The sequence below is a fragment of the Varroa destructor genome, unplaced genomic scaffold (assembly GCF_002443255.2).
Source record: "Varroa destructor unplaced genomic scaffold, Vdes_3.0 BEIS01000004.1, whole genome shotgun sequence".
NCBI classification, from domain to species: domain Eukaryota; kingdom Metazoa; phylum Arthropoda; class Arachnida; order Mesostigmata; family Varroidae; genus Varroa; species Varroa destructor.
The window spans coordinates 37266219-37294125 of record NW_019211457.1 but is presented as its reverse complement, the minus strand read 5'-3'; the positions used below and the strand labels follow the sequence as shown (position 1 = coordinate 37294125).

The window sequence follows — 27907 nt, the reverse complement described above, 5'->3', positions numbered from 1 at the left end:
TACGCAAATTCTCCCTTGGATTTGGCTTGTCACCTTATCATTAGATAATAGAGCCATTTTTTTCACATTAAGTATAATGGTTAGGTCCTGTCATCGGGAACAATACCAAGGCGAACGCTTGGTATCGTTCCCGATGTCTTAGCAAACGCCCCAGGTTGACTTGAAATCATATGCATGTATTAGCGAATGAGGATAATGGCGTCGTCAGAATTTTATTTCGATATGATGCCCGATACGAACTCCCAGACAGATGGTCAGCGTTCGCATAGTGGATGACTCTCATGGTGGCATAGTCTAGTTTTGCCCAGACTAGATTTCAAGCTGTCTAACTACAATTGGCGTTCGCTGCATTTAAAGCTCTACGCCAAGTTTTCTCTTCTATTTTTCGATACCACCTTTTCAGTCGTTTATCAATGACTGAAAGTGCTTCTAGGGGCAAGCAACACAATAACCTGTCCGTTGCGCCCCTCCTTAACTGCAGTGAAACTAGCTGTTGCTATATATAGGCTGCTGGTGGTATGATTGGTCGGAGCGGCGTACTACCGCTACGACGGGCACTTCCAGATGGAGTAACACGATAATATCATTTTTGGTGCTATAATCAACTGTCCCTGTTACTGCTGGACCGTTGTTATAATGTCATTGGTTATAAAGCGTTATCCACGTTTCGCACGTAATCATTTCTTTCTGTGTGTAAAAATATGTACCACGGGTATCGAAGAGCTAGAAGCTTACGTGTAATAGCCGCCTGGCCCGCACTGTTTCTCCTAAGACGCACAGACGGACACAGAGTATCACCACACGATGCGTGCTAGTTTTGCGCCTTTTGTGTGAGCACAGATTAAAAGCAATACATCAATCCTCTGTAGTTGTATAGAATAGCGTGTATACGGCTGAGTATATGGCCGATAGGAGGCTTTAAACATGAAACGGTTAACCAGGATCTAATTAACCCCAGGCCATTGGGTGAATGGCTTCCGTTGTTGTTTGTCAAAGCAGAAGCAGCAGTAGTCGTAGTATGGAATAGCTAGAACAAGCAGAATCAGCATTGATACTATCAAGGTACTATAATACTACCGTATTTATTTAGATAATGTCTTAGGCCAATAAGCCGGAGAGCGACCCAGCACCGATCGCTCGATAGTAGCCGCCAGCGTCGACGCTGGTCCTAATAATGGCGGCTATTGGCACCGTTAAACGCAGTAAAGAGCCCTTACATCATTACGGTAGCATCGTTGCGCCACAACAAACTACTGCTGCTGCTGCTGTTATTGCTACTGCAATTTTAAACAGAAGCAACATTCAATGGCCGTTTCGAAATACTGTTAACATCTTGCGCTCGGATTGGAGTAGCAACAGGAACAGAAATAGCATTACTGATACGTTAAGTTTACGTCGGACTTGCCTCTCACATATACGCACTCACGCACGTAGTCACAAATCAATAGACAACAGATGACGATAGCAGCAACGGCAGCCGCCATACGTGCGCGAAAGGCGAGAGATGGACGTAGCTACCGAACGGGACTGAAGCAGCAGCCACGCCGCACTACTGCCGGCCGCAAAAGTCGTCGTAGTGAAATGATTAAGGTAGCAGAAAATATTACAATGAGCCATCGATTCTTTCATATTATCTCTAACCATCAATATATATATGTACATTACAGACGATGGTGCCAGTCAGTCTGCGCGACAGTGGCCTATACTTTTTAAATAGCCTTGTTTTGAGATTTTCCTTCCGTGTTGCATATATACGTTTATGGGAACATTTTGGTCTATTACTAATGTGCGAACCCATTTCTTCAAGAAATTGTTCCAGACTTTGGCCCCTCTCGCAAAAGGGTTTTGATCGTAATGAATTTCACTGAACCTATCTGGGGCTTTTCTAACTCACCTATGGAACAGCATAATAACTATACGTCATGGTAAACATTTACCGACCCTGAATTCTTGATGCGGACAAATGATTAGATGGAGGCATATATAGGGGGCGATTTGTTGGTTCCATTTGAAATCTCGCGCTAAACCGAATCGAAATGCTACACATATCGGTAACTTTCAGTCTTCAAATAAAAAAATACCGTTTGAAGGGTGAAAACTTGACATAATGTTCGATATATGTGTACATATATAGATATGTATACGTGTATTCCTTCTTTCTATATATGCCGTTGGCGATCAGCGTTGTGATCGCGCTACGTTGCTACCATACAGCCGTGTATCGGCGGCAGTCATCGATTACATTGTTCATCGATCGTCCGCCGCCGCTGCCAGCGCTCATTGCCGCTGCTGGTGATGGATTGCAAATTTTATTCGTTCTTTTATTCTTTGACTTTTTTTTTTATTACACCACTATCGACATCATCTATGGCAGCCAATCAGCACCAGCATTACCAGTGTATATCCAGGCGAGAAACAAATTCAACCCGAACAAAGAAGGGTATTGCTTTTGAGTGGCGCTTCACAATAGAGGACGTTAAAGTCAGCGATAGATAGATAGAGAAGCTACTCGGAGCATCTATTGTGCCAACGGGAACCGTATTGTTTCTAGCCTCACCATGACGCAGTCAGGTCCGATCAACGCGGTCGTATCACTCCGGAAATTTGGTCCGAAGCCACCGAGACCTTAGAGCGTCATACACACAGAACAGGCAAACCCGTATGTCAACCGAAATTGTCGGCGTACGATAGAAGTTCGTCCGTGGTCTAACGATCAGAAAGAAAAACACGAGGATTTTGATGGATAGCCCGTGGTGTTCGGAAATCATTCTCCTGTTCCTCGACCCATCCCAGCGAACTTTGTCTATAAGAGATGCTGAAAAGGATTCATTTCTATGAACAGCTACGGCTCTTGAAAGAAAACGAAAAACGATGACAAATAAACTATAATTTATTTTGTCGTTGCTAATATAATTGTAATGCTAACTTGATAACAAAGTTAGAGTAACAATTAAATGTAACGTACCATTAGGTAGCCTTAGCGCGTATTCTTCAAACAGTGTACAATATCAAAAATTATATATAGTGTCACTTTGATACATCTGACAAAAATGTTGGCTCCGCTGATGGTAGAACGTGATGATTAAGCAGCTCCTGCAATATACCAGTACACTGATACGCGTATCACGCACATACGAAAGGAGTTATCAAGATGTACGCGTGTGGATCTTTTTTTCGACTTCGCTTCGTAGCCTGTGTTGTTCTATACTAACCCGGTGCACCGCGAGCCATGAACCGGCAGGACTCAAAAAATATCTGAGGAATGACAGTTGTTTGTGTGTGTGTGTTATGGGCGTGTTATTTGAGCATTATCCTGATTAGGATGAGTATGTTTGTTACCGTAGCTCATTCTTCTTACGCGTATCAATTACAAAAATATTTTTGTCTATTGTTGCCTACTCCATCTAGGAATCGTCGCCATTATCGGTATCGTCGTCTACGATACGCCACCGTTCTTCTGCGTGTCTATAATGGACCTATTCTCGGAGGAACAGCAATAACAACTGCGTCGGCTTCTTCTTTTTATTGGTCCTCGCCTTGCCCTGTTTTTTTCGGCAAAAAATTGCCATTACAACGTTGCAGTATTGTCATTATTCCTGTTATTTTCCGTGTCTGCATAAGTGTCTTATAGCCGCGTCGTCTCATTAATTCGATGACATCCTCATCGCGTACTTTACAATATTGCCGCCGCTGCCGCCACTGTGACTCCATAATGTAATCACGTCAAACGGCTCAGATCGTCAGGTTCCAATTATTATTCGTTATCTTTTGTCTCGTTTGCTTTCACTTGAGAGAACGTTAGACTGTTCCCTGTGAATGTCGTCTTCTTTTATTGTGTCTATATATATATATATATATATATATTATGCATAGTATGTATACTGCCCGCTACTGTTGCAGTAGTCAAAGAGCGTCAGCCGATCCGGTTGGAGCTGTGGCAGCGGCGGTGATGACGAGGGGGGTTTGAACGACAGGCGACTTGAACCGTACGTAAAGTATGATCAAAAAATGAGTTCCAGGACTCGAAGATTTGCAAAGTTGCTTGTGTTACGCTATCCACGAATGTGGTTGGGGTACCGCGCCGAACGGTGGATGCCTCGTAACTGCTGCTGCTGCTGGTGTGCATTTTCGAGGCGCGGAATCTGGGCGCGGCCGACGGCCGTAGACGCGAGCGCCTCCATCCCAAGAACCAACAACGACCCTAAGCAGGAAAAGAGCGCGTCGATATAAAAACGAAGAACAAAAAAAGACAGCGCAAAACGACGAAATCGAAGGCGAGATAAAAGAGGATGGGGGCAGGGAGCGCGGTCGGGAGTAACAAAAGCTTCTAAATGGGGCTAATGACTGAAGAAGTCAGTGGTCAGTCGAGTGACTCTTACAGAAGCAGCGACTGCCGCAACAACAAAAACATTTTTTGTTTTATTTTTGTATCTCCAAGAAATTATTGATCCTTCTTCCTAGAAGTCGCCAGGATAGGGTAGTGCGGTGGTGAATCGGCTTAGGCCGCATCTGGCGATTTGACGGATAACCCCACCTGTCGTTGTTGCTGCTGCTTAATCGTTCGCACTGGTATAAATTGTGGAAAAACGTATGGCTAAAAAATTGATGAGAAAACGTTATGCTTGCGCTTACCAATAAGCCACGTACTACGGCTTCTTGAATTTATACACAGGCTCGAACTAGCGCCGGCGTTGCTCACTTCGACGCTGTTATAGCAACAGCATATTTAAAAACAGGCGTCACGGCATTGATGCTCGGAGGCGAGCAAAGGTGCACCTATTATTCCTGAAGAATTGCTGCCATTACATATCTATACACAAATTATTATTTGCTAATATGTCAAGCCAAGTGTTAAACTCCTGGAGGAACCCCTGCAGAAGCAAGCGGACTCATTCAGCTCTGTGTTAAACTCCTAATCCAGTCTCCAGAGGCATTACAATGTCGATCAAGTGATTAGAGAAGTTTATTGATATCTATTTAAGTTAACGTATGTATGCTGTTCTATTATTTCATAACGTACGACGAGCGTTTGCACCATCACATGTTTTCATTGACGCTGCACTATTTGATATTTAGTGTTTGGCCCACCACTTCTCAGCGGTGTTGCAGTCGATCGTAGTAGCAGTTGTTGTCGCTGACTGCCAGATCGCTGTTTTCCCCACAGCAGCTTCCAGTAAATGGCGGCGATCGAACCGATTCGATTATAGTAGCCATCAGCGGGGGTATCTGACGGTATCGAATAGATCAGTCCGTAGTGTTCCCCGAAAATTCAGTAGCAAATTGTCCGCGTGCGCTAAACGCAGCTGAACGGCGGTCTTTCGGGTGCCGAAGGGTATCCTACATATAACAGATGCATTCGTCGCCCTCTAGTTCGTTTCGGTTGACGACGTCAAGCTGCTGCTGCTGCTGCCGTCGTTGGAATTGCAACGAACGACCCGTACGCCAAAGTGTTCCGCGTAAAGGACCATAGATGCGCTTGTTTGCGAATCTAGAACATAATTGTAGAAGTATATTTTTATAGATTATACAATGCAAGCGGTGTATAATACATTTCGTAGGGGGCAATCAACTAATACGAAGGGGGAGACGAACAACGGCAGTAATACTTGATCGGAACAGGTGAGACAGGAACAGATAGGGCTATGGGAGAAATACAAAGCCATCTTGCTGATATTGCCTACTATACGTATAGGAATAAAAGAAAAACGCATGGGTACGGAAAAAGCGACTTCGAGCTACCGGTCTTGCGCGATTGACGTATTACAAAAAATTCAACGACACCTGGACCACCCGGCCGCGCGTCGCGGCCTGTTTGTCTACCCGTCCGAGACAACCTTTCACGCGATAACGGCTACCGTCGCCGCGTATGGCAAGGCCAGGATACACTGAAAGCGCTATTAATGTGTGCCTGCAGAAACTAGATTTGTGAGTGAAACCAAGTAATCAAAGTGTCGATCGCTAAATTGACTTTTATTATTGGAAAAGCAGATGACTACGACAAGTTCCCAGCTTCATAACGCATCTGGTTGTGCATAGGGAGATTATTGCGCAGTAAGCCTATTATGCCCATTAGACCGGACAAACACAGACATTTTTATGGAATTTGAAAATATCTAATTGCGATCTGCAGTCGTGATATGTGCGAATTAAATAAATTCGTAAAGGCTAAGCTTTACCCTAAACTTAAACTCCTATGACGTACGGAACATATTGCATTGTAGGTCTCACTTGGTAATTTCTAATGCTAAGGTGATTTACGCGACTTTGCTAATGTTTGATATGTCCTATAATATACAATATTAGAAAAAAAATCTCAGCAAATTGTTTGTTTCGTTGCTTGATCACAGCATGTTTCACTTGACGACACGCTGGTTTCGCTTTATTTTCAACGACATGAGAACACAACGGCTCGTGTTATACCCCTTGTTCCTGCATTTTTTTTGATCGCGACATCATCTGCTGATAACTTCTGGTCCGCCTCAAACTCGTTTGTGATAATGACGGCGGGAACGCGAATCAATTCTTCATATCTTACGGCAAAACTAAGCTCTCTGGATAGCGTTCCTTGAGGATCAAGCGATGCTGTTTCGGCTGCTGCTATTATTGATTTATTCGCAGAAACATGAATCTGCCACGCCGACGAACGCTCTGTTATCGAGCGCCTTCTTTCAAGTGAGCGGACTTATAATGTACTTTCACCGGCACTAAACACTGGCGTAAACAAGGAAGAAGTAATCGCCTGCCACCCTCAAAGGTCTCGGAAGTTTTTTATGTCCGCTACTTAAACTCGTCCTGGCAACGCATTACGCATACGAGTCAGACTACGCAACCCCCATGCCCCTTCGATGTTTTGATGCATAGGTTAAGGCACAGAACTTCGAGTTCTGCATTAACAAAGTCAAAATCAGATATGTATATATATATATATATATATATATGAGACGTATGCATGTGTGTATAAATTAGCAGTAATACATACGAGTAATCGATAATACGTTAACGTCAACAGAAAGGAACTAGTTCGTCGCTCAATCCGGCTGCGTTTTGGTCATCCACGGCCTGTCTAGCCGCTCAGTGTTCCCGTATTGCCTCTTCATACAATTGTTTTGACGGTAGGATAACTGGGGTATATGTATCTATCGAGGTTGAAAAAGCCCTTTGAAACTTTTCGACAGAAGCTTATGTGCATCAGGACAAATTTGACGCTGATCAAAGGCAGCAGACTACGCGCCGTTGACCACCCCGAAAGGGGGCAGTCCTCCAGAGCATATTTCATACATAGTCATCCACATAGCAGATAGAGACGCAAGCCGCGACGCTTCAAACGATCATTTGCTTCTTCTGTCTTTGTATTTTCTACGCGCCCTACTACTACTACTGTCCGTGGTGCTTGATAGACGGCGGTACCTTTCTGCACCGCCATTCACTCGTTCTCTGTGTCCACCATTTGGGGGAGGGCCGGGGAAGGGCAGTGGGAGGCGGTAGGGCCTTGGGGGGATATCGGCGCGTACTGCAAAGAAGCCAAACGATAGCCCGCAACGCCGCTGCGGCCGCTACTACTCCCCTTCGGTGCATGTCGGCGACGGACAACAGCGAAGTTGTCGACAGCCAGACCGCAATTAATAATATCTCACTCAGCATATCTCTACGCGGTATAAGATCGCTGAACCGCGATAGACTCGAGGGACAACTGTGAACTGGGCAGTGAACGGAGCAGTTAAATTCATTGTAGAAGCAAACTTAATATAGTTGCGTAACGATCACTATAGAGATGCATTTCCATATTTTTTTGCAATAGTATACGTTCATCGATCAAATCACCGTGCGCGTAAACTGAATTCGGTTTGCAATTTGCAGCCTTGCAAATAATGACCAAAGCGTACCTTCTCGATGGAACGACCGTATCCAAAGGCTAGTACTAGATTTATGCTTTTACAAATGCGCGACTCGTAATTGAAACGCAAGTTGATAGGTGAAATATCTGTGCGTTTACAAAAGAGATCCAATGGGGGGGGGGGGGGGGGGGGGGGACGGGGCCGACGAATGGGTCGACGCGGGAAATGGAAGATCAACGACAACTGTCGTCCTAGGGTTGAACAAACCCTACTGTGTTTTTGTGCTCCGGTTTGTTCGGGTGCAAAATATGATACTGATAACAATAACCGTCTGCGAGTGGACAGGGTGTGCGCACGAGCTCAGTCATCTTGAAAATTCTAAAGCCGCCTAATGCTGCTGAGTCAGGGACAATCAATTCAGCAACGAAGTTTTGAAGTCTACACGAAAAAGGCTACCGGTGGATTGCTTCAGCTATTTGAAAACTGGACAGAGAAAAAAGATAATAAATCGTTGAAAACCGGTTAGCAGATAGTCACATAGAAAGCGATTCGGGCTAGAAGCGAAATATCTGACACTTCGACAGGGAACAATCGAAAACAACTATTAACAAAGATGTTTATTTGTTTGTCATACGACTGTTTCCACTTTTATTCCAGTCGGGAATGCCATGCCTTCGTCGTAAAAAGGATATAAGAAATAAGAAGATATACTTAGATTATCTTGAAGCAGATAATCACGAATGCTACAGTTAATTTTTTTTGGCGATTTTGAAAAATGCATGCCCTCAACTTCTAACACTTATATATCTATGTGTCTCTATATATTAGACTGGCCCTGTCTCTACGAAACGATTGTAACAGCTGGCTTGTCGATACATCGATTGAAACATCTCATAGTCTCTAGAAAAAATATATGTATGTGATAGTAATTATTGTTATGGTGGCAGATCGATTGACTTTTGGGAAGCCATCATGATCTACCGCCGCCACTGCCGCCGTGCATTAATGGTGGTTTCTCCAAGGCACAAACGTTTCTTATGCCTCTGAATCGGTGCAATCGGCCGCCTGTTCCCGTCTCTCTCTGAGTGAATGAATGAATGTTTTGCTCTGTATCCGGGGGTGTTATAATCAAGCAAAATGGACAGACACTAATGGCGTAAGAGTTCCCGCTTTTGCTTCATCGTCTGCTGGCTTTTGTTGGCACTGTCGTTGTTGCTCGTTGGTAGCTGGTGGTATAATGGGAACATCGGACCGAACGAACTTGCCCCCGTTTCGAGTGGGTCATCGGCGATGCAGTTGAGGCCGCTATACTGCTGCTGTCGGGCTGCGAGAAGAAACAACGACGATCTTCACACCTCTGCCTACAGTGGCTGTCGCCATCTTCGCGGCTGCTGTCTTGATGTACACTCTCACTCGTGGGTAATCTCGTTTCGAAGTGGCCGTAGACGCGACAGCCGTCGTTGGTGCAGACTATCTGAGCCGCCGCTTTCGTGGCTGACCAGTTCTGTGCGTCTGAATATATGCGTGTCTCGCCTCTTGACGACAGCCACGACGCTGGACGCAGGAACACTGAAAAGAGAAGAATCGATGATGATCGGCGATGATAGTACCGCTTCTAGTGCGGCTACTGTCGCCGCCGCCGCCGCTATCGCACTCATCATCTTCACGGTAGTAGTCAATAGATAACAGCAATGAACTACTACAACTGCTTCTATCAGTCTGGCTGATCATCATCAGCACGACGATTGGGCGGGCAGTGTAATTGTCTCCGTTCATGTCACTGCGTCCCGGCGGCTCTTTGATGAACGAGTCTAAAGCTGCGGCGATGGCGGTAGTGGTTGCAAGAGTTTGGTTTTGTCTTCTACTAGATGTCCCTCAGACTCTATGTTGCGCGTTCCCCGCTCAGCGACCATGGCAGCAATAGGACGACGAAGAACAGCAGCGACGACAATAGCAAAAATACAATCAGCACGGCATGGCAACTGAAGACATACGTTTCAACCTGACGATAGGCAACCGCTAGCGGCTTAGCAAGCGGCTAGTCAGCTCGCGTGCTGGTGATTTACAATACTATTACACCATAGAGGTGATGTGGCACCTGTATATGAGCACTTTCCGGATGCTGTCGGTTTGTCAATCGGGGGCTACCCTTCTAGTACCTAATTCCTCCCAATGACTGGCTAGTTCTTCCCCACGAGCAAAAGGTCAGGACGATGTCACGTTCCTGCAATTATTCTGACGATGGTCATTCCATTGCTTCAACACTGTTATTGTTGGCGTTGCTTCATCTCACGACAGTCACTGTTGCGGGGTGCCTACCCGTTTGGAATTGTTTTGCTATTTCTAGCCATTATTCTGTCGATTTGCGCTGTGGGCCAACAACACGTAAGAAAAAACGAAATTGATTCCATATGTATCGTGATGGTGATACTGGTGCTGTTACTAGCGTGGCATGAAAAACGTTGCAAGAACGTTCGCAACGGATGTTCCGTGCCCGTTCGACATCGTCAGACGGCCTCCGTAGACTCTACCAGGATGAGATAGGCCGAAAAAAGGTCGAATCCTTAAACGGTCGACGTTTGTTTATTTTCGATGCCCCTCTATTGTGGCCAGGATAGATCTAAGTATGTGCTTCTGTGTCGTTTTTGTTTTTGTTACGTTCTCCTGTCTGAGACAGCACAGTGCGTTACTAGCGACACCTTTACTGCGCCTGTCTGCGCACAACAATCTTTCAGTAATCCACAACGGTTCGGTTACGGCCATTTTCAAAACCGTAGTTAACGCCCCACTGTGGAGGCCCCAAACAAGGAGCCTCAGCTATACAGTAGGAAACATTTAAAGAACGTTAGCAACAGGGGGTATTTAAACGTCCAAAATTAAGGTTTTGTTGGAGGATCGTGAATAACAATTGGTTAGCAACGACCGACGTGTACTGGTCATGGACAGAATCGCTTTTTTGGCACGAGGCATAGAATCACCGTGTTTAGCCATTTCTTCGTCTTTGAAAGAGTTTTCTATTGCTGTCGGGAATGCATCTTCACTTGGTAGAGTTTTGATCGAATCGCTGCTATGGACCTAAAGTGTCCCAAAAACGTTCTGACTATCATTGTCATCAGAGGAGAAAAGCTCTATGTCTACGTAGTATACCACTTTCCTCGCGGCACACAGTTTTAGCAGCGCTAGCGACCGCTAACTAACTTAAACAAGGACAATTTTTTTTCAACCGCAGCAACAGCTAACGACGATACACACGGTAACGATTAAAGTTCACTGCTCAGTTGATAAAAAAATTTCACGTATGCTCGAGTATACATTGACACGTTATGGGTCATCCTGTGTACGAAGTAGCCCGAGTAAAATTTTCAATATAATAATAACAAACGTGGAATAACGCAACGACAGAAACCTTCAAGTAATTTAATCATTTCATAGAATAGCGTCTTTACCATCTTTGACAACGATGTACCACAGCAGTATGTATAGCACTTATAATTGCTGCCCGTAAAGGAGGTCGAGCGAGATCATCACCCTCAGGCGGCGTCATCATTCACGCAGCGTATGAAAGGCGATAAAGACAACAAAATCCTCGACCAGCAAAATCAGGCTACCGGTATCAATGTTTCTGCTACCGCGACCACAACGCCAGCCGCCAAAAATGCATGAAACGCTAATAGTCACCCGAAAAAAGTGGAACAGGAAAAGTAATTTTAGCAGGAATTCAAAAACATATTAAAAAAAAAATATCTCCATGATGTATATATGCACGATCGGAAAGGACATTTGCTCGTAAATGTTCAAGCTGTAAATGTTCAATGTCTAAAAGCTAGAAAGCAGAAAAATCGTATCTTGCGTTGGCTGAAATTGTAAAGATCTTTGCTTGTCATAGTAAAGGCCAGAGCTCTATTTCTAGAAAAGCAATATTCGATTGCATTCGTTGTCAATATACAATTAACTAATGTAAAATTGGTTCCAAATAAATAATCATCTAACTTATGCAAAAGATCTTTATCTTTTTTGTATAAGTTAGGACACCGCGCCGTCAGCTTTACAAGAAGCCCGTGACTTTTTTTTTTTTTACCATACTCATATAGTCTCACAATAAGGATATTCTGTATGAAGACAAAATTATCGGTCTTGATTAAAGCTGTCGTCTTCCTTACCAATACAAAGTGCAAAGTTTGCGCTCGATTGAGGGTGCATCATTTTTTAGATAGACTTTTCGTCTCAATCGGTGTTCCCTGTAACACTGTTTCCCTAGTGGCTGATTTTCATTTCACCGATGCGAAATTCACTAGGAATCTCTAGCGAAAATGTTCTACAGCTACATATCTAATTCTATGATTCATTTTGTCAAGTCCTGAGACTGGTCGGTGGGCTGGGTATGTTCCAGGCAGACGAGTGCAAAAAAATCCCGCAAGGTGACAGTCGTCATGATCCTATCTGTTTCGCGTTTGGGTGTTGCGCACCCAATTCAATAAAATTTATGTATCTCAGATAGCTAGTCAGTTATAGTAGTATATTGTATGCATTTTCAAGCTTGCGTCTTTTTAGGTCGATACTTGCTTTTGTTTTCCCCAAAGGCCATTACCTTCGTCATGTTCTATTCTTTTTTATATGCTTGTCCTGTTCATGTGATAGGCCTCCCCTATTGTCCTCATCTAAGACAATTCATGCAAAAACAAAATTCGTTCTCGTCTATTATAAACTGCCTCAAGGCAGTTCGTAGCTGCTACTGCCGTCGCCCACGATTATGCTTCGAAGTTGCCCGGAAAGTCGACTGTTCTATCCTTTGAGCGTCGGATCGCCTTTGCCTGGCGCCTTGTTTTTCGCTCCTTTGCAACGATAGCACAGATGCGATCATCGCGGTGCGGTAACTATGTGAACGAAATTAACGAAGAAGACAATTAAGTTTGGACGTCGCTAAATCTTTGGCATCTCTAGTAGACAGACCGTTGCTGTCTATTTCGCCGAGACGAAGCAAAACGGGGAGAGAAAGAGAGGGGGAGAGTTCGCTGACAGTCATAAGATATCAGCCGATACCTCCCTGCCCGCTTGCAGCAGCGACGACGACGACGACGACGACGGCAAAAATAGCATCAGGAATGACGGCACGAACACAGGATGATAGCAGCAGTTCCCTGCAGATACAGCAGAGTCAACGGTAGCCAGACCTCTTTTGGCAGTACTCACCGAATATCCAGTGGGTCTGATCGCCGCTACGGCTAAAATCATTGATTCAAAATTAATTGTTCACATACTCTTCGGCTTCGTTTTTATTGCCTAGTTGTTGTTTTTGAAACGCTCATCAGCGCGTGTATCAGGACACTTTGAGCCATCCCCTTGGGCCTGGTGTCGCTCTTTGGTTCTGCTTCCTTCCATAGGACATTTGAAGACAAAAACAAGTAGGTTCGCAGTAACGTCAGTATTCCATTGCGTCAAGAAACAAAAGCGATGTTGACATACCTTTGTCCGAAAGTCTTCTCCATTTTCTTCTTTGCCCTGTATTACCAACTTGACACATTGGGTTTGTCAGTTAAATTGGTTTCTGTACCTCAGCCATTTGTCAACGGGTGAAACGCCGCGGTCGAGCGAGTTGTTCGGCGCTCTCTGCTATTTCGATTAATCGATGCGTCACCTAATCGATCCGTAAATTGTCTCTTTTAGACTACCGGAGTTTAAAGGCGGTGCTAAAGCTTTACGTGTTAGTGCTGACAACGATCTCGGTACAGGCCTCGAAGGTGCCCTGACACACCGCTACGGACCCGCATCGGAAGAGCAGCAAGCTGCTCTATTTTCTTCGTATTTTGCCCGTATATAAAAGAAAAAAAACATTGCTCTAGTCATACCGTGCGCAAATTGTGTATTATTGCTAATATATATATATATATATATATATAGTGCAGCACATCGTGGTTTTCGACGACAGTGAATAGCAATTAAGTAATAATTTAAAATAAACGCTTGTAGCTGATAAGTTCACAGGCGGGCAATCTTTACTCATAACTTGGGCATACATTCACATCCCTATCATGTATGGTATAGCCTTCTTATAGCGACTATTATACTTGATTCTGACTTAACTCCCTTCAACATGTCACATTGACAATAAAGTGTGGGTAGAAACAAATACATGAATGATAATATAAATAGATAGATGAAAAAAACTTTATCGAAAGTGCCTGCAGAAACGAGCAAAAAATATAGCGGTTCTCGTTTCTTTGGCAAGCGTCGTTACGATAACAGTTCGGGATTCGCTGTTTCGAGAATCATACCTTCAATAAACTTGTTTGCCCCCCGGTTATTTTCCGCTCGCGGACCTGTTGCTAAACAGAGGTCCTATCCTTGAAATGATTATTGTTATTATAATAATAATAATAATAGTCGTAGTCAAACGAGTTTAGTCCCAATCACCATAATTGTCTGTGTACTTAGTGAGGCGGCATCTCGAGAACAGGATCTGCGGGCCTTCGCTAGTAAGATCAACAGCAGTAACCATAATAATAATGAGAACAATGGGCCTACTCTCTGGTTCTTCGTTTGGATATATATTTGAGGTTTTTTACTTACCGCTAGGTATGAAACGACAACAATAATTAATCTTTTAACAAACAAATAAGCCGAAGGAAAACATTAGTATTTCATTAATGTAAAAAAGTAGCCAATGACACAGAGTGACAAATTCGTGGGTCACTTCGAAGTTGCATAGTAAATGAATACGCTTGATCTGTAGTCATCCCTCAGATTTTGATTTGGCCAGCAGTGATCGATCGCCGAATCCTATTAAAATACTGACAATAGCGGCCGCTATTTAGAACAAAAAATAATCGGTTTCGATGTAAGAAATATACTTCCTAAACAAACGGTGCGTTATTGTTAAGGCTGTTTTGCGATAGGCCCTCTTAAGTGACCTGTAGCAGACCTGATGTTCAATTAGCCCGTAAAAGGCTATGTATCGAAAATTTCTGGACGACCCGTGTTAGATTTGACCATATTATAGATTCGTTCATACCGTCTCGCACGTTATATAGTGGCTAAATAGTAGACAACTACTAGTTCGGACGCAATGAAAACATAAAGACCTTAGACGCCCAGTTTTCATGATGTCTGTCATTGACCAATGGTCTAGCGCCTCGAAACTTTTACACGTGTATACTATAAATCTCTTATACAAATCATACATATAAAATCGAGATAGTAATAGATTTAGCAGTACATTGTCTATGTAAGGTTTTATTTGAATTCATTAAATCTCTTGGTCCCTCTATTTTTCCCTCGCACGCGCCCCTTCAGGCCAAATCAGACAACACATGTAGTTGATTTTCTATGCACAGTGGCGTCGCGTTGTTCTTTGGCTCGGTGATCTTTGCCTCGTAAATTTCGTTCTACCAATCTTATAGCAACAAAAACAGCAGCGGTCCCTGCATGCCGAGTTAATCTGTGCTGCCATGAGTTGGCTTCTGCGGCCCGAGAAGACACACAACAACATCGAACCACAGCAGCGGCAGAATCAGACGCGGTAACGGCTAATTCTACTGTAGTAAAATGAATTGAAACGTCGATTGGCAACAGCGAGCGAAACAAGGTCTACAGGTGCTGTATTTTTATGCTCACAATAGATATTGATAGCACTTTTCCTCCCGGCTACACGCAGAATGGGAGAGGAAGCTGGGAAGCAGCAGCAGCAGCAACAATGTTCGCCAGTCGCGATTATCTCCTTCCCTGTCGTGCGTCTCCCTCGCGCACACACACGCTCCCCCTTTATTTTGCACTTGCTGTATCTCTCGCAGTTCCTTCCCCTGGCTCTCAGCTCAGCACCGCTAACAACATTCTGCAATAGCAGCTGAAACAAAAACGACGATAATGTTGTTCACGATGATGATCGTGTTGGTGTCATAGTTCTTGTCGTCCCTTCCTCTGCCCTCTCTCTATCTCTCTCGTTCGCTCGCTCGCTCGCTCGCTCGCTCGATAATTCGATACCAGTTGAGTTGTATGTATATTGCCTCTTGTTTTTTTTTCGTCTTTCATTCTGGTCGTATGCAGCCGGTACGTCAAAAAATATAGCCAGTCCGGCAGCAACATCTGAGAGCCTTTTGAGCAGGGCCGAAAAAAAAACCGTTTTCATAGCAGAAGCAAAGGCAACGACGGCAGCAGTAGCGTAACTGGCGGTTAGATGAGGACCACTTGATCACATAATAGCCGTCTATCCCAAGCGGCCCACCCCCCTCTGCTCATTCAAAGCGTCGCTCACACACGACGCCATCGAACTGAACACGACAGGATAAGCATAGATACGTACAATTCAAGCTACATACACAGTAGAGTTAACAGATATGACGTAAGTGACCGATGTGGTGATGCGATGCGAATTTCGGCAGCGATGTCGGCAATGGCGGCCGTACGACGCCAAACGCGTAACCGAAACCTGAGTGAGAGAAGAGGGAAGAACCGAAAACGCGCTCCCGTTCTGAGGAAAGAGGCTGGTGTTCGTAACAGAGGGTGTTCCGCACCTAGAATAGAAAAGGGATCTTTCATTTTGTTGGCTTTACGTTCAAAGGCTCCCGTCACAAACAGTCGGCGAAAAATTATGAAATAATGAAAACAACCTAGATCTGATACATGCCGTGCCTTGCATTTTTACGAAAAGCTGCTAGGTACCTTGCTGAAATGTTCTAGGGTTACCAGATCATGGTGGCAGCCCCGATCGATTTTGATGAGTCTGGTTGATCATCGTCGTTATTCAGCGGCGTGGTGAAGCAGTGGTGCACCCGTAAGTGCCCGTTAGTTTAAGCCTAATGCAGAGGAAGCGAAGCCCTACAGCCGTGGGGCTTCCCCTGGGCAGAACAGTGAAGAACGTGGTTGACAAGAGACGAGAGCTGGAGCAGAGGTCGAACGCTTAAGGAATAGATTGGATACTAATGGACAACTAGTGGCCGATGACCGAATGCCAAAAACACACAGTCATAGGGACAGCAGATGTCTGCAAAGTTTAACGGCGCGCAATTCTCTCTCCGCGACGGAAAGGATCCAAACGGCAATGATAATGAAATGCTTCAAGCGAACGTTGGTTGACAGTCTTCCGAATTAATGACACGATCCAGGACAATTGTATTTCACAACCATGTTTATTAATGGTAAAATGGGTAGAAAAGCCGTGCTGTAATAAAAACATGGGCGTACACAGCTTCACCCGCGACTGGTAACGTTGCTCAGCAAGCTGTCTCAATGGTGAAGTGATTACGATTTGCGCCTCACGCGCGCGCAATCTCGCCGGTTCGATTCGTTGTAGTTTTAAGTTACGAAAAATCTTCGTATTTTCAACCACGATTCGCGCGCAGTCTACTAGTTAGTGTTTGCCACGAAGAGACAATCGCGTTTTTTTTATCGGACGTCGGACAACGGACAACTGTACAGCCGCCGGCTTCTTCTCTTTTGCCTATTGTCTACTGCGAGTTTATTAAATTATCCGCCACCGCGACTATTAGAGTTTCTTGTTTTTATCGTTACCTATTATGTCGTCACATGGAACTAGATAAATAAATCGGCATTACTTCGAAAAAAAAAAATCATTTACCTTTCTATTAAACCTTTGGCCCTCCATATAAAGCCGTTATCATCCAGTAGTTAGTATCACAGTATGGAACTGTGAAACTTGTCGTTTCTTTAGACTACTTCATAGTTGCTGCCTATTTAACGTAGTAATGAGTAGACCTGCAGTGTGGGACGCTAAAAGGCTGACATTTAGCCACGCATCTAGCTATTACGAAATGATGGTAGAAGAGGAAACATCATTCGTGGTTGTCTTTCTTTCGGTGGGGGCAGTTTCGTCCAACTTTTTACGCTGTTCCCTTTCGCTCGAGCGCTGATGCTCTTTAATCACGTGTCAACGAGATGAGTGACGCATTAGCGAACTGTGTACTGGCGACTGGAGGCGTGTGTTTCTGTTTAAGCGACTATCTGATATATCGTTAGCATTTGGTACGGAAGAAGATTGCAGAGCCACGCATATTACTTTTGGCCTGTCGTTAAACCCGTAGTACACGACAAACAAACAAACCAACCCGGGACAACAATACAACGGCACCGAATCATGCTGCCCAGATTTCTTGGGCTAGCTGCTTCCTTAGGTGTCAATATCCTTCTGACGAAAATGGCTAAGTTGTGATGACGCGTTCTGGCAGAGGTCGACGAGATGAGCTAGTGCTCGTCGCTTGAGCAGCTCCTTCCGACCAAATCTCGGGGTGGTCTTCGACGGTCCTTCCTACAGCGAGTCGGCAGCAGCGTGCTTCTGCCTAATGACCTAACATAGCCAGGGTCCCCCATTTATAGAATGAGTGCCCAAATCTCCATGCAAACGTCAACCAAAACCATTGAATGGCCCTGATACGGTATCGCATAGCATGGAAACATGTAAGCGGACGTGTACAAATGCACATCCTGTTATAGCAAGTTGACTATTGCCACTACGACAAATACATGATAATATAAAACTTTTGTTTGTATCACTATCACTAGTGTCTAGTTATGACATTTCTGTTAATGCCTGCTACCAGAAGGTCAACTTACCGGGTGATCTGTGCTGTTTGACGAGCTCCACTGCAGCAGTCGCATTTCTATTACGTTCTGCGCCGCCACTGCGTGCATTTTTATACGCGAGCTTTCGTAGATAATGTCGTGGTAACGGCTCTTAAGTAATTTTGAGATCTGCTGATAGCGCACTCTGCAAAAACATTTAGTATATACGCATACACGCAATTTCAAGTTTCGCATAGAGATTACAACTTTGAAAAAAGAATATACATATATATATATATATATATATATGTGTACATATGCATTGACATCTTGAAGCGTTCATGCCTATTCATGTCTATAATATTTGTTTCAGTGATGCTTCTATTATATGAGTTGCTCCTGCGACAGTGAGAGTATTTCGTTTGTCTCTCTCAAAAAAAAAAAACAGGTTTTAAGAAGAACAGATACATTAATGTACAAACGAGCACTTGTCGAATTCCGTCAACGATAGACGCGTATGGGCATGGATCAAGCGGGCGATGATCTTCAGCGCTTAAGTCTAATTCGCTGCAGAGCGAATGCTGTGTATGTATTGTAATACAAATTCTTCTGATGTATTATTTCCCTATTTTTTTTTTTTCTTTTGTTTGATTATTACGTTGCCGTGTGCCTCTCGGTGTGCTGCTAGAAAAGATAGTTGAGCTTCAGATCACGTCCAATGATGACTAAAATAGACAAACAGCAATGAAATACGCAAATGCGATTAATCGTAATACGACGGAGCACCGGTTTACTACCAGCTATCGTTTATACAGCGGTAGCAGCACGTGTTTTTCACCGCTGGTGGCCAAAGGCGGCAACGCTGGAACAGCACCGAGGTTTGCCCAGTTAAATTAATATCTCCATGGTGCCATAAGTGTACATTGCCAATTGATATGGCAATTGACATGTTATTAAGGCTCATACGAAACGCTCGGGCACCTATTTGGCTTTCCCCTTGTGACGCATTTCTAACAATTGTTTGGTAGAAAGCAAAGATAATAATATTATCCGACGAACAAAATATCTGATGAAGTGTTGTGGCTGCGAGCAATTTTTGCGCCCATGAGTAATACAAGCGGATTAAAGTAGAACAATTCTTGTTGGGCTCAGTGTTATTTTGTTTGTTTGTTTGTTTATTTTTTTTGTCAAAACGGAGCTAGGCCAATATAATCGTGCCAAAAGTGGCCTCATTCTTTTTCTCGTCTTTTAGGTCGTAAGGTCTCGTTTTACGTGAGATTACACGGATTTCTGCGACCCACACGTGCACAGCCTACAGCAGCAGCATAAATGCGCGGTGAGTTGGGCTTTTCGGAATAGGATAGCCTCGCAGACATGATTAGCGTTTCTGTATATTTCATTCGCGTATTTACTTTTGTGTGTTCCCGATTGTACGCTTTGGTGCTTTAACCTTGACTGAAGATAATCATATATCCTCCCGAAATTGTCACCTGAACGGAAAAATGATATCTCATGTATGTCAGCTGTCTAGGACATGCACAATAACCTTTTTCGACCTGGTATTGTTGTCCTTACAGTGTTGCCAGATTAGGCTCCGGCTACTGGGGTGTTTGGCTATGATTGTGCTTTGCCCGCATCTCCGTAATGCTTTGCAGAAACTGTCGCCTCTATTGGGTGAGGCAAACCTGGTCTCAGATATCTGCGTTGCTGTTCAGGCCCATTCTGTTGATAATCGTTTTTGTCAATTATGGGGCTACCATAATTTAGCGCGAAATCTTTTTCGAAGGCATTGCTGTCTTTCGCCATATAATACAGGCAGGTAATGTGCACAGGTAGACAAACCACTGCGAATTTACACACAGATACGACAACAAAAAGTCAAAAGAAACACTTTAGTGATCGACTACGGAGCGAAAACCAAATAGTGGGCACCGTCGGTGAGAAAGTGCAGGATATAATTTAAGCCTTATCTTATTCATATATTTCGTTATATGCCGAATTTGGCAGATTCATTGCCATTCGCTACTGCAACTATACTTATTTATCGAGTTAATAATTGTTAGCAATATGTAACGAGCAAAATCCTAGAAGATACCCTGCCCGTCTTCAACATACTTCTGCATAAGGTCAACGTCTGTTTTTTGAAAAATATAATTTCATCCGTATCGTAAGACTGAGTTGTATGTATAACACCCTTCGCTTTACTCGGCCCTAACATGCACGGGAGGGGGGGAGTGCTTACCGTTTCTCTATTAGGTGTAATATGTGTATCTATTTAAAAATCAACATTGCGAGGTTACACTATGGGTATAAACAATTTTTTAGCCTTAGATCTGGTCGTCATGCTGGCTGTTAGTCGTGGCACCGTAGGTCGCTTGCTTGTGTTTTATTAACTTTATTAACACTTTCTATTACACAAACCACTTAAGGCCATTCACTCGTGTCGATCTTACTTTTCTACGTTTCTACGAAGACATCTGCTCTGTCCCATATCTTTTTGCAGAAAAGATCGTCTACCGCCACTACTTAACGCAAAGAACCACGGGCCGGTCAGGATAACAACGCCAGCACCCACAAGAAATAAGCGAATTACTTCTCCACTGAAACACACGTTCTTCTGGATGTTTTTTCTATTTCTCCAATGTTGTTGAGCGTCTTCTTCATACTCTCCGTATTTTTAATTTTGTGCTTCCTTTCATTCAGCCTGTTCATTCCCCTTGTTCATCTTCCTTTAGTCGTGATTGTTCAATTTTAGAAATACACAGTTTTGGCGGCAGTCGAATGGCACCAATAAGCCCAGCAGCCACCGCAGAAGAAGTAACGGCTGCAGGAACTGCATGATGGCACCAAACGCACCACTGCGTTTCCTATCCGCACTAACGTGTCGACATACCGCGTCAACCAATACTGTCGTAAGCACTGTTGCCGTTTTTATCGTTTTTTGCCTTGTTTCTATACCTTGGTCCTACAGTTCATCACGTTTATTTGATCATATCCCGACTTATTGAGCTGTCACACAACAACTAACTCCCATCTCTTCGACTTGGTAAATCAGAAAGGCCGTTTATAGTAGCAGAGTCTTCTCAGCTTTCAACATGAGTATGGATGATTTCACGTTGCCGTCTGACAAAGTGTATGGTACTTGTTAGATAAAAGACCAACAATTGATGCATCGAAAACAAGTGAGCATACCTTACTCAATAGGCTCGTACATTACTACCACTTCGAACCTCTGCTTCCTACATTGCTTTTAAAGGTCGATATTAAGCATCTTGTCGGGTCGTTCTAGGCACACGCACGTACACCCTGACTGATACCAGTGGTTGTTGTTTGATTATCATGTTGGAAAGAAATAACAATGCTTATAGTCTCAAGGTGAACACAAACGCTCGATCGACAGGCCCATTGTTGCCTTCTTCATAACTTGCTCGGCTTCTTTTTTTTTCTTATAAGTTTTCCTGCAGTATTAAGGCGCTACGTCAACTTAGCACAACTTAGTCAGGTACGTACAAAATATTACTAACACATTGGCGTCAGGTCATGTTGAGGCTGAAGCTTGAAGCCGCTTGCGTTCAGCGTTGTTCAATGCTGGTTCGAAGCAGAATCTTGTCAGCGAGATGAACCCTGACTCTAGACACACCTAACCTAACAATTAGTATCGCTGTTTAATGTTATCATCCTTTGGGATTTAGCCCCCTACTGTTCGTTCCCGAAAGCACCACTCCCGCCCTAGCAATTTCGTTTGTGAATAAACCGGGGGTGTTAGTCGTGTGGCTAACATCTTCATTTGCGTGCTTTTGTCATTGCCTCACGAAATCTGATCGTAACTGATCAATATATATATATATATATAGGGTGAGGTAAACGAACTTTTGAAAAAGTTTCTTGACAGCTAGTTTTTTTTTTTTTTTCATTTCACATCACAGTTAGGTCGGGTTAGTGCAAAACGTTTGTAACAAAGGTACCCCAATACCGTTTCTATATTCCTACAATACTATATCATAAGCATACTACTCTGCTCTTAGTCTATATAAGTATTTAAATAAGCACAGCAGTCATTGTTGGACCTAATATCATTTAAACATATACAAACTTAATTTCATTATATATATAGAGGAATCATAGGGATGGCATTGGGGGGGGGGGGGGGTGTTACAAATAGTTTGTCCTATAGTTAAATTCGCTTTTTATTGTAAAAACGTGCAAGTCTCCTCCTACTTCAGCGCACGTTAATTGAATACATTCCAACTGTCAACTGTCAAACTTTCTTCCTACATAATATTCGTATTTTCCCTGTCCCTTTTTCAGTTCAGCTTATTTCGATTCGACAAATTGATATATTTGGCCACAGAGAAGTATGCTCGCTTGAGTGTTACCCCTTAGCTGAGGCGACACACAAACAAGGTTCTTCTTGAAAAGCCTACTATATGAATTAATCAATATTTGCCTGCGGAAATATATCCAGCAACGTCGACAGCTGACATATTACTGAACCCGACCTGTTGTTGAACATGCGATTATGTAACACAACGTATAACGGGTTAATGCGGCGCAGAGCTGCTTAACTCTTGACCTCATTGTTAAATGTGATTCAACCTTATAGGTACTGATTAGCCTAGCTCATCATCAGGCTAGCTAGCCAGGCCATACTACTAATCCCGGGTTGATTTTACCGAACCAAACTGATAAATTTAGGCCCAATTAGAATCTGAGCTAGTTGAAAGAATCACGGCACAGAGCACAACGTTGCCTAGGACGCTACAGATAACCGTAAGAAGCTTCTAGCATAACATCAGTACAAACCTAATGAGGAATAATGTTCAATGGTAACGTTAGGCCGTGCATCGTTGTGGCCACGACGATTTGACATTTATTAAATTCGTTGGTCCAAAGCAACGCGTCAACTAGCATGGTATGTATGTGCACGAAACAAGTGAAAATTTCGGCTATCTTATGCCAATTAGCCATATCAAACACACATAGTACAGCATATGTTTGCATGTGCGGCCTGTTGTGGTATGCGTTCATTCATCGAATGACTGATTTACCTTTTCCCTTCAGGATACTACATGGCGATGAATGAAGTGAATCATGCAAGTAACAACGCCCGGTACCCATACACATCGATAAATGTTAATGATCCTTTTTTGCTTTTGGTTAATTGCGATGACTGAAATGTTGGCCCCATCTACAAGAACCAATCGAAAAAATTCCTGTGTACCATAATCTCATAACCGATTCAATGGTTGCCAGTTGGCTACCTGAATGTATAAATGGCAGAACATGCATTTGTTGAGCGATCAATGCGGTACGTCCTTTCTATACGGCGCGCCATTTCACCTCCTTCAAATTGTCTTCTCACCTTACACAGGCCTAGGTCGCACACTGATACGACTAGGCACACTGATAGCGACGCCAATTAATTTCTCGAAATGGATGCTCGAACAGCTGAACTCTTCCATGATTCGGATGTAAGGCTTAAACTGGCCTTCTAACGTCATAGGACGTATATTATGATCACTAATGTCGTTTACGCTTGGTGTTTGTACGTGTGACAAGGAGAAGACTTAGAACCGCCGTTGTTCTTCTTGTATTTGCTGTTGATGATCACGAGGTTGGCGATATCAACATCAAGGATGGCAACAACCAAGCTCGATACTGAAAAGCAAAATGTTAAAATGGGCGCATAACATTAGCTTGTTTTTGTTGTTGCTCTTTTTGCTTCAGGTGAGAGCGCGGCATCATCGTAGAGAGTTAGATCGTTCGTTCCGGCGGTTACGATGGCATTGACCGGTCATCAACGGGGTCAGTGCGCAAATGAAAATCGCATCATTTTATTATTACTGCAAATGTTTTACTATGGTTATAACGATAGCTACTTAAACTATTGGCGATGACCGCTATGTGCACAACAAAATACCTCGCTTGCAACTGCTACAATCGAGTGCCATTGCTGCAATCAATGACTTGTAATGCCTCTACGTAATCAGGAGATGTCTTCTCCTAGTCCTGCTGCCGCAGTTCCTTCTAGGAGCAGTTGTTGTTGTTGTTGCTCAGTGATCTAGCGTTGCTATAAACGCCAGCATCGCGACCCTGGAGGAGGCAAGCGCAACGCTCATTCCCGCCGCCTTCAGATATTATCCGCTGTAATACATCGATACGTCCATATGCTCCTCGCGCATACACGTATATATGTCTGCGTATATAATAAATTCAATGTCGACACTATGCGAAATCGCGTTATGTTAACGTTGGCTGATGATACAGTTGGCGGGTGATGGCGACCTTTTTGCTGCTGCTGCTGCTGCTGCTGCTGCTGCTGCCGCAGCATTAGTGTTGAGAACAACAGCTGCAGCTGCTGATGGCGACTTCATTGGTTTTTCGTTATGCCGATGGCGGCCGCCATGTGTCGCTGGTGCCGCGTCTTTGTGCTATTTTTGATGGCGTCAATGGCTTTCGAATGTGTCTTTAGAGTAGCCGCTTCAAAGTTTACGTTGATTCATTAGGATGGTTTCATTACGTTCGTCCGTGATCGTGTCGATGATGCTAGGCAATTTGATGATGACGACGACGAAATCATCGGATCGTGGTGATTAGTCATATTCTACAAGCGTCACTACTGTTGCTATAGGGGGGCGAAGGGTACAAACCGAGTGAGGGACGAGCGGCGGTGCTGCTGGGTGGACTACAGGGGGAGCCGACGGAAGCAGCGCAGTCCTTGTCCTGTATCTGTTCGGCCAAACAGCACAGAGCATATGGGTGTTCATGTGACAGTTTTACGACGGCTGACAGTTTATCGCTACCAGCACCATAACTAAGACCGTTGCCTTAGTATAACTCGTGCCAACGTGGCATAGCGGACTGTTAATCAACGCGTTAAAACGTTTACGTGTAACACTAATTAGCAGAATACAATTTTTTTCTCAATACGTCATAATATCATTAGTCGTTATATGTGTGTGTGTGTGTGTGTATATTCGTTTGTCTAACGTACACAGGCCACTCGTAAAGAGGAGTATATTCCACAGATCGACGGTGGCATGTCAAATACCCATATCAGCCAATCAATGTACTAACACTTCGAATAGTTCGGTATGATGATTCAGTGCTTTTCACGAATTATACTATCTTTGCATAGAGAACACGACGATAATAAGATATACCACTGCTGCGCAGACGCTCGACAAGCCGGTGGAAAAAATGAAAGAAGCCCTGTCTACTGGATGGATGCTGCATGGCTTGCAGACCCGCGCCGTAAACATGAGCGACCACCGTCTCATCGCTCATATAATACCTCTAATACCAATGAGCTTTCCATGAAAAGCGACTTTTAATGATGATTATTATGACGACGATTAGATATTGAAAGAATTATTATAGATATCGAGAGAAGCATTGTAATTAGGTACTGATTAGATATCGCTGTTCAGATTTCTAAAGTAACTGGAAATACCTGCCGCTTATCGTGTAGTTGTTGTTTTGCAATAATTTATTGCTGTTGTTTCGTACTCAGGTGCTTTTCGTAGATGGTGTCGGCTGGTTTGCTAAGTTTTGTTCAGCTGGGCGGGCTTGTTGTTTGTTGCTCGTATTGCGTATGACAGCAGCTTCGTAACGAAATTGAATGTTGCTCTATTAGGTACGCTTGCCCAGCCAGCTAGCCAGCCAGCCAGCCAGCCAGCCAGCCAGCCAAGCCAAACGGCTAGTGGCTATCATGCCAAAAGCTGTCCACGCACTCATATATTCTACGCAAACATACTTCAAGATCTCTGCGATAGTCTACTTCGCTTCTGCAGGCCACACTGACAAAACAGGAAAGGAACTGACATTTATGGTTCCGACCTGCGCACTAGAACTGCGCGAAAAATCCTTATTAGTTGTCTCGTAGTGATAGTAATAAAAATGCTGTTGATGTTTTTGTTCTTTCTGGCGATCATAGGGATGACTCAAGACATGATATCAAAGCATGATGCAATAATAATAATGTGTCATTATCGCTAGATGTGTAAAGGCGATGCTATCATACAATGAGCGTATTATCGTCTCCGGCCATCTCCGAGTATATAATGTCCTTCAGCCGACCACCTAATCGCTATAAAGAGACACTTTCGGCCGTTTAGGATCGTTACGGTCAGGGCGTGTAGATGCTGTCCTCATGGACAAGGTGGGCTAGTTCCGGGGGTCGCCACGTGAGAGCTTACCCATAAATGAGTGGACAATCTGCGTAGCTACGAACTGACTGTGCTCGCGGTTAGTGGAGGCGCTCGGCTCCTACTTTCTCACGCGACGTCGATCGCCTTCTTGGTGATTATCACGGTGGCCAAGGCCTTAAGCGCAAGTTGCTCTGTGCCTTCCAAGCCACACCGGCCGACGAGCCTCCAGGGTCGCGGTCAGTCTAACCGCCCGGTTTCTCCATATCCGAGCTTTGAAAGGCATCCTATATCTGGCTTTATTAGCAGAAGCTAGTTCTTCAAACAACAGCCCCTTCGGATTGATCGCTCTAACCTAGGGAGCTCATCCTCCTATGTCGCCCTCGCCAACAGTGCGAGACGTCCCTAGATAAACTACCGCCTAGATTTGGACCTAGACGGAACGTTGAGATGCGAATCATCCAAAACACTTGTCGATTACGCGAGCCAAGGCAGCAGCAGCAGCAGCATGTCACCGGCAACCTAAAAGGAATCCAATATAACTGAACGCGGGATGACAGAATCCCGCCCAGTCACGTAGTCGAGTGAGAGAGGCACTGTTTGCCCTTCAGAATCGCTGCGGAACCATAGACGCCGTCATCTCTATATAAATACATATAGCCTTTAGACCACGACTTCTGAAGTTGACCATGGGGCGGTCAGTAAGCGTCTTAAATGCGACCGGACGTATAGTTCAGTTTCGGTTGTTGTTTTTTTTAACTGTTCATAGAGTTAGGCCGCTCAACGTCACGAACAATTGACAGATAGCGATTTGCTGTCCTTAACCGAAGAGATGGCATGAGTGAGCCTCGTTGTTGCTGACGCTAAGCACAGATTTAATAATAGCACTCTTGGAGTGCATCTGTTCAAAACACGCGCAACAGTGTATCTTGCAGACGCGCATATTCTATATTATGTCAATAGTGGTGGATTACTGGTGCAGGACAAACCGGCCAATCGACGTCGTTAGATAGGGCTTAATGCTCCGTCATTAAGTATTCTTTACTTATCTTTTTTCACAACAGTGAAATCATAACAAAGTTGAAACAAATTTCAAATAATTGACGTAAAATAGACGGGCTGAACTGTACTTAGTGTGTACCAACACGTCATAACGCTAGACAGTAAGTTAACTAAGATTGTTTGTTCCTTGCCCTAGAGCTCGCTGCCTGCGCTGATTGATGCTTTTGTTTTACTTGCAGGCCAGATTTAGGTGGGCCACGTCGAACAGAGACGAAAGAAATCAACGAACTGGACTTAACAACAAGACTTTGACAAAAGCTTTTTTTACACGTAATTATTTTCGCAGAAGTATGTGCCATCATTGCGTTCACTTTACACTGACATAGACCCAGTATGCTGCTGCTGCTGCCT

General features: G+C 44.0%; 2 protein-coding genes across 29 annotated transcripts in view; one reads left to right on the top strand and one right to left on the bottom strand.

The window, feature by feature from the left end:
- LOC111249118 (uncharacterized) overlaps positions 1-27907 on the top strand; it is a 200731-nt gene that overhangs the window by 21276 nt on the left and 151548 nt on the right. The gene's annotated exons all lie outside the window — the stretch shown is intronic.
- LOC147756153 (uncharacterized) overlaps positions 1-27907 on the bottom strand; it is a 101247-nt gene that overhangs the window by 28944 nt on the left and 44396 nt on the right. For 5 of the 27 annotated variants that reach the window (XR_015327380.1, XM_086988500.1, XM_086988498.1 and 2 more), the window contains one exon: positions 18399-18552. The exons of 10 other annotated variants lie outside the window; for them this stretch is intronic. Coding sequence is in view for 13 of the 17 variants with exons in the window: in XM_086988498.1 (XP_086844624.1) it covers positions 18399-18552 (154 nt within the window). In the remaining 4 variants the exon portion in view is untranslated. 12 more of the 27 variants (XR_015327377.1, XR_015327378.1, XR_015327379.1 and 9 more) reach the window with 9 other exon arrangements.